The sequence below is a fragment of the Styela clava genome, chromosome 12 (genome assembly GCF_964204865.1).
Source record: "Styela clava chromosome 12, kaStyClav1.hap1.2, whole genome shotgun sequence".
Taxonomy (NCBI): domain Eukaryota; kingdom Metazoa; phylum Chordata; class Ascidiacea; order Stolidobranchia; family Styelidae; genus Styela; species Styela clava.
The window spans coordinates 14,693,989-14,701,206 of record NC_135261.1 but is presented as its reverse complement, the minus strand read 5'-3'; the positions used below and the strand labels follow the sequence as shown (position 1 = coordinate 14,701,206).

Sequence of the window (7,218 nt, the reverse complement as noted above, 5' to 3'; positions counted from 1 at the left end):
GGTGTATGTATGTTGGCCGGGTTGTCATATACTCAAAACAATTCCTCGCCTTCAAATTCATTTCGATATGTGTTGGTCCATATACTGAATCGTATATGGAATTTCTAGTATAGCCTTTGCGCTAATCGGACGAAACCAGTGTGTAAAATAATGACTTAATTATAGGTTGTTGGTCGGAGGTTATTATGTGAAAAATAAAATGAGGTATTGTATAGATGATGGTCTGTACAAGTATGGTCTGTGATTGAAATATTACTTCACAATATATATTTGATTTTAAATCAAACTGTTGTTTCATAAAAGTAAATAGACAGACAATCCATGAAATATAAATATCCCATTGTTATTTTAGGTAACAAACTGCGGTAAAAAATAATTAGGACACAGAATCATCATTTTTATATATATTTAAATATAATATTGCATCGTTTTTCAGTTCATTCTAAAATTCATTCCGAGTGGTGGCAGGCGTATAAAGTAAACAAATGAACTCAAATACAAATGCATTTTATTGTTATGAGCTTTTGCAGGAAAGTCGCGGAATCTTTGTTAGAAAATGTTTCAGACTCAAATTTTCAATAATTTCTTTTTTAGATGGTTAGATGATGTGAAACGCCGCTCCAAACAGTTTGCAAACAATATCAATGTATAGTTTAAAATATCTACGTTGGATAATTGAAACAAAATGAACAAAATTGCGGAGTACAAGAGGGATCCTCGTGGTGACTTTAGTTCAAGATCTGAAACAGGACAATCGCAGAACGAGACCCGGTTACAACAGGATTGTTATTGCTATTGCCGAAAATGTACTATCGAATGCCCGACTCGGATAAAAGTATTCGCCTCAGAAGAATTATTCTCTCGGTCGAATATGGAGTGGAAAAACTGTGCCGTTTGTGTCGAGATAATCCAAATAAACATTGATAAAAAGCATAGCAGTATAAATGCGAATGAAGATCAGATTACTTCGGGTTATTGCTGTGGCTGTCGAAGTAATAGTACAAACCCTGAAACTGAGAATTGCCTATCTCCAACTAAAGTCATGACCTGCACCAATCGACAACTGGCTAACGATTGCTGTGTTCAATCGAAGTCTGCGCCTAATGACTTGTCAAAGTTCATGATAACTGCTCAAGAAGAATCTAACTTCCCTGTGGTATCCATGCCGACGATGGCTTATCAGGATTTAGTTGTGCAGACTAATGACGGCAACGGTTCAAGTGATATGCAGAGACCGCCTTGTCGGTTCAAATCATATGAACACTCAGGTCCATTGCCTCTTGCGACATGTAATAATCTTCAATTCAATAGGGCTTGGTCGACGCCAATCCATAAAATAGCGGTATGGTCCGATTTGTACGAACAATTTAAAACACGTACTTTGGCGCGCTTTCGGCATATGAGTGAAAATTCAACTTCACATTTGCGCTTTTGGACTATGAAACGTTCAAGAGAAATCACTGCCTTATATTACCTAATTTTATTGCTTCTTATCTTCACCTCGGTAACAAATGCAAGCTTTGCCGGACGGAGATACTCGACTCTCCGCAATTTGGGACTGAGGTTTCCGAGACAAAGTGGTTTTCGACATAACATTCAGAAACCACGCAACCAGCGATGTGAAGCAATTACAGTACCAATATGCAGAGACATTGGATATAATCAAACGGATATGTCACTTTCTATAACGAATAAGTTCACTCAACATGAGGCAGAGCAAGAGGTATTGTTTATTTTTTTTTTCTTATATATATTGTTATTTCGAATATTTAATCAAATCTATACATAATGAGTTATACGCATCTTAGATTGCAAATGTTTTAAATGTGCGGATTACGAGCAATCATATTATAAAAAAGTTCACCATTAGTATACAAAAACGTTTAAAACAAAATCACAGATAGTAAACCTGGCTTTACTATTTTATGATCAATTTTGATTTGCCAAGTTTCAGTACTGTAGAGTAATGTCTTCCTCCGTGTTTTTGAATTATATTAGGAGGCATTTATTTCTACCTATACGTTTTGAGCAAACCTATATAAGTACGCAGACTCTTATGCGCATAATATTTTCTGTCCGACGTTGCAAATTTAAGTTCTCATTATCTGGATTAAGTGGTTGGTATTGTTCATAAATAACAACTTTTCAAGATGCGACCTCAGGAGCACCCAAGCCCAGCACCATAAGCACAAGGCTTCTATCATCTATTCTAAATTATACCAGTTTTACTTTGTGTTACTTTGCATCTATAATAAGCCTCAGATGAGTACGTCGCGAACCTCTCCCGACGCCATAAGCGCAAGGTACTAGTTGTATCAGTTTTAAATAACAAAACTTTAAACCTATGATAAGCCTCAAATGAATATGTCACAAATATCTATTCAAAATACGTTGCTAAAATTGTCATAATTTATATCTTCCAAACTTTAAACAATCAGTAACATGTAATTTTAATGCAATAGTATTCAGAGAAGACATTGTGACAATCAGAAATATAGATGATTTAGTCAAAAAATACCGCAAATACTGAAAATATCATTTTTATTTATAAATATAGGACAAAATATTACACATGTCAGTAGCTATAATAATATAAATGTTCTTAGATTTAACTTGATAGTTTGTCAAATATACTTGACAATATCTGCGATATAAGCCTAGATTTTGCCGCAGGTCTATTGTTAGTGGGTTGTAATTTTGCGTTGATAACGTCTTGTGGGCACATATTTTGCATTAACATCATGTAGTACAAGACAAACTGTATCACGAGCCACAATCAAGTTTTGAAACTTGATTACCTGTTTCTAGATAATCTTAATTATAGGAAGTAAGGACTTGCCAACGAGATAAAATCTGTGTTTATTTAGGATGCGCACCGACATTTTGTACAATATATTAGTTTAATTATACCTATAATATTCGAATCGTGGCAGCTACCGTATAATACTTTGTTTAATCAAAAAGTTAAATCGCTGTTACAGATCGAATTTACGAAAGTAAACGGATGAAGTCAGTATTGAAAGGGAAACAGTTCTGCGGATGAAAATTCACCAAATTAATGTTCTAGCAGCTTTTACCACGTAAAACGACCAAAATCATATTATTATCGTTACAAATATATTTTATCTCTTTTTTATCGATAGATTGTGTACATGCTAGGAATTTACCCGTAATGTATTTGGATCCTCCAAGTCTTTGAACATCTTTGTGCCCAATTTTATCCTCTATTCACACTTTATTTTATCGAAATAAATACCTAAATCGCAATCTGACGTCGTGACGTACGAATACTTGGAGAAAACTGGCAATAAAAGAGATCATTCTCTAGTCACATTATTCTCAAATTTATCCATACCTAGATTATTTATTTGCTTAACTGCGGCATAGATGATTTTTTTAATTTTTATCAGTTTAGTAACCAAAACTAATTTTCAAATAAATCAAATTCGATATCGGCTCATAGTGGGACAGTTTCATTTCAAAACCCGACAATTATTCATAATTGCCTATTACAATATTGTTTCGAACGTAGTAATTTACCTATTTTTTTTCTATTTATCAAAATGTAGTTAAAGCGCAAAATTTCCAACGTAAAATAATGTTCAACGCAAATATAGCTGAATATAAACTGGCGAAAAGTGTAATCTCGGGATCGTTTGCGGATTCATTTGGCGTATTTATGCATATTATTATTGATTTGTCAGAAGCCTAATACCCATAAATACCAGCAAAGCCATGAACTTCGTAACTGTGCATTCTCTTATCATAATTGTTGAACCGCATGACAGATTTTTTTTAATGTTTCGCACGGAATGCTGATTTTGTTTCATACTTTAAAACAGTCAGCGCAATGAGAGCTATTACTATTTTTGCAATTGGTAGAATGCTAATATTGTTCAAAAATTATTTCAAACCAGCATGTGCTTTGTCTACTTTCATTCTGAACGTTATTATATGCACAATTTTATACCCGGTCAATTTCTGCTGTTAAGTAAGGTTGTACAATTTACATTATCTATAATGCCACGCAAATTTGAATTTCCTCAAATTACAAATTGACATAGAAAAATTTGAGAATAGCTGTAAAAATTAAAATGGTATTTTAATGTTCCATTGGATTTAAACTCAAACATAGTCGTATTTTTGGGTTGATAAAATCTGACAGAACTGGACCAGAATACAATAAATTCAGGTCGAAGCCATCCTGGACTTTCAAACTTCAATATTAAACACCGTTTATTAACATTGAAAGAATGTGTGATAATGGCCTCATTTTAATGAATACTGTGTATTCTGTGTTTAAACTCAACCGCAAATCCGAAACGGAAAGCCCAAAATGTGTTGTTTTACTTACGCTAAGACCCTTTCTTGGTAAATGTATATTTTGATATCATCTCCGTGTATGAACCAAGTTTATGGTGATTTTCTACGCTTGAAATAAGTTGAACAATCGAGCAATTGCCTTAATATTCTTCAAATTTTATCGCGATCAAACTGGATGTGATAGATGAGAATAGTAATGCTTTTATAGAAAAATTATTCAATTCAAAAATACCATACATTATTTCAAGTGTGACAAAGATACATCAAATATGGAAAGATCGATCGAAAAATAAGTCACGCATGTTAAAAGAAACCATCGGTTATATTGGAATGTAAACAAAATTGAAAGGTAAACAATGGTCTTGTAACGGAAGAGGGCCGAAAGTATGACAAACAATGAGAGCAATATTTGTAGATCGTTTTATAGAATGACAATAGGAAAAAGGAAATATATATCTATATATATTTACGAATTTTTAATAAAGCTTTGCACCAGATTATTTGGTGTCTTTGAAAATTATTAGTTTTTATGACACAAAAAAATAATAATAACAATTCACAGCTAAAACAAATGAGGTTTTTCAAATTTTTTGTTTTTGTTTTATATGTTACATGGCAAACATCTATGTTCTCGACATGGTTTGCCACTTCTTGATGCGTTTTGTCATGCATTAATTCACAAGAACGAGTGTTATAATTACGAGCTCATTTTGACCGTGATCTTGAATCATTGAACCGTGTCGTTCCGAATTTAATCGACTCTCAAGATGCACTTATCCACGGATCAAAATTAAATCAAACATGAAATGGTCACATTATGTTCGGTGTGCGTATAACCTGGAGTCAATTTGTGACAAATAACTTTAGGGTGGTCGAAAATGGTAATGCATTGGGGTTATGCATGTTTTGAATACATCGTAATATCACATGTGCAATATGTACTATATTGTACAGAATTATTGACATTATGGTGAGTTCTCACGAAAACTTGACGATCGTTTATAAAACAATAAAACGAAAAATAATGAAATAACATATTCATATCCCGTTATTGATATGAAACTAATAAAGTTGTATATCTTAAAAAAAAATTCAAAATTACATGAATACTATTTTAGAAAAAAAAAAATGAAGTTATAATGAAATGTGCAATATTAATTTATTATGGAAAATTTAATATATGTTTAGTCTTCCCTTCATTAAATGACAATACATTTTTTTTACTCACAATTACAAAACTATTTTTCTCTACTACCTGAATATTCTCCAACAATAATTGTTCTAAAATAAAAATTCGGTAATAAATTCTAAAGTCGTCGTATTTCTAATTTCCCCCTTTATTCTAAAAACGTTAAATCATTTTTATAAACATATCTGCATATCCGCAATAATAGCAGCTCAAAAACTATTTTCTTGTTAATTAAAATCGAATGAAAATGGAAAAATTACAACGAAAATTAGTTTTTCGATCACATATTTGGTCCAATAGCAAAATGTAGTTTTCAGCATTGTTAAGCAATTTTCCTAAAATTAAAGTATAACGATTGATTGATTTAACATATATTTGTAATTAGATACAGACTGTAAACATTTTATTTTCACACTTCGTTTACCCGCGAACATGGTGAATTGTGTTTGCACAAAATACAGGCGCCCACTTTGCAGCCTACATTTTTAGTTGGACTTTACGTTATATGGAATAAAGTGTTGATAGTGGTAACTGAATTAGTAGGAGTTTATTCTTCTGCACAAAACCTATTCTGTTTTCGATAAAGTGTAAATATTTTGTATTCGTATCAGTTTCATTTGAATGTTAATAAATAATAATAAAATACTTCATATAGACACCCGATTTACCACTTCGATATGACAACACACGACACTGTTGTATTTACCTATGAACATAATAAAAACGCTTCCTTCGTCTTATATGAAATTCCTTTGATTATGCCGACTCGAACCGGCCGGATCGACATATAATTCGCAGCAAGTTAAATAAAAACCTTTCAGAATCTTACGCGTAACCAAACGGACGATGTCACGAAATGTCTTGTTTTTACAACCGTTTTCACGGAAACAAATTCCTACCGATTGGAATAATTAGGCTTGCCATATTGTGATAAAATTTGTGTAATTTAATGGCATTTTTGAGTTTCCATTACGGTGGTTTTTAAAATATAGTTATTAAAAAATATAGCGATTAACATAGGTGGAATTCATAATTTCACAACTTTGGCTGTCAGGTTATATGCTTTCATTAAACAACTCCCAAGAATTACTAAAACATAGATTTTCCGATTCAAATAAATGTACCTCTGTCTTCCGCACTGTTACTACATAAGATTGTCCATTGGCCGGATTTGTAGTTTACTATTATGAACTTTTAAAGAGAGCGATTAGACACTAGTTTAGATTAGGCGCATTTGATTGATGGTATTCGGATAAGACCGACACTTTCGTTTAGATTTCCTTGATTACGCAGACGACATAGTCATCCAGGTAAAGCCGGTGGTTTCCTGGTAAACTGAAATAATAGAATTTTGTTGTAAAACTATAAACAATAAAGTCAGTAGCGGTTCATTCGGATATTTTTATCAATAGGAATTAAAAATTACTTGCGATTTTGTGTTTTTCAAATCTTTTTGAGGTTGGAAAAAATATATATTTATGAAAAATATGGCAATCTGTTGATTTTCAGTATATCCATACAAGACAGCTATATATCAGAATAAAATATTGAATTTGTACATTTCTATTCTTATAATATATTTATATTAGTTATTTCTCGGGCTTGTAAATATAAAAAAGTAATTTTCTTTCTTAATTAGTTTTGTTGCTTTTAACTTTCAGGTTTCCAAGTCGCCATTATATCTGTTCAACTTTTGATCCAATCTA

General features: G+C 32.2%; 1 protein-coding gene across 1 annotated transcript in view; it reads left to right on the top strand.

Annotated features, from left to right (window-relative positions):
- Positions 1-595: 595 nt before the first annotated feature.
- LOC120330047 (uncharacterized) overlaps positions 596-7,218 on the top strand; it is a 28,172-nt gene continuing 21,549 nt past the window's right edge. Inside the window, exon 1 of the mRNA XM_039396863.2 lies at positions 596-1,723. Within this exon, the coding sequence (XP_039252797.2) occupies positions 686-1,723 (1,038 nt within the window). The 5' untranslated portion in view covers positions 596-685. The remainder of the gene's footprint in view (positions 1,724-7,218) is intronic.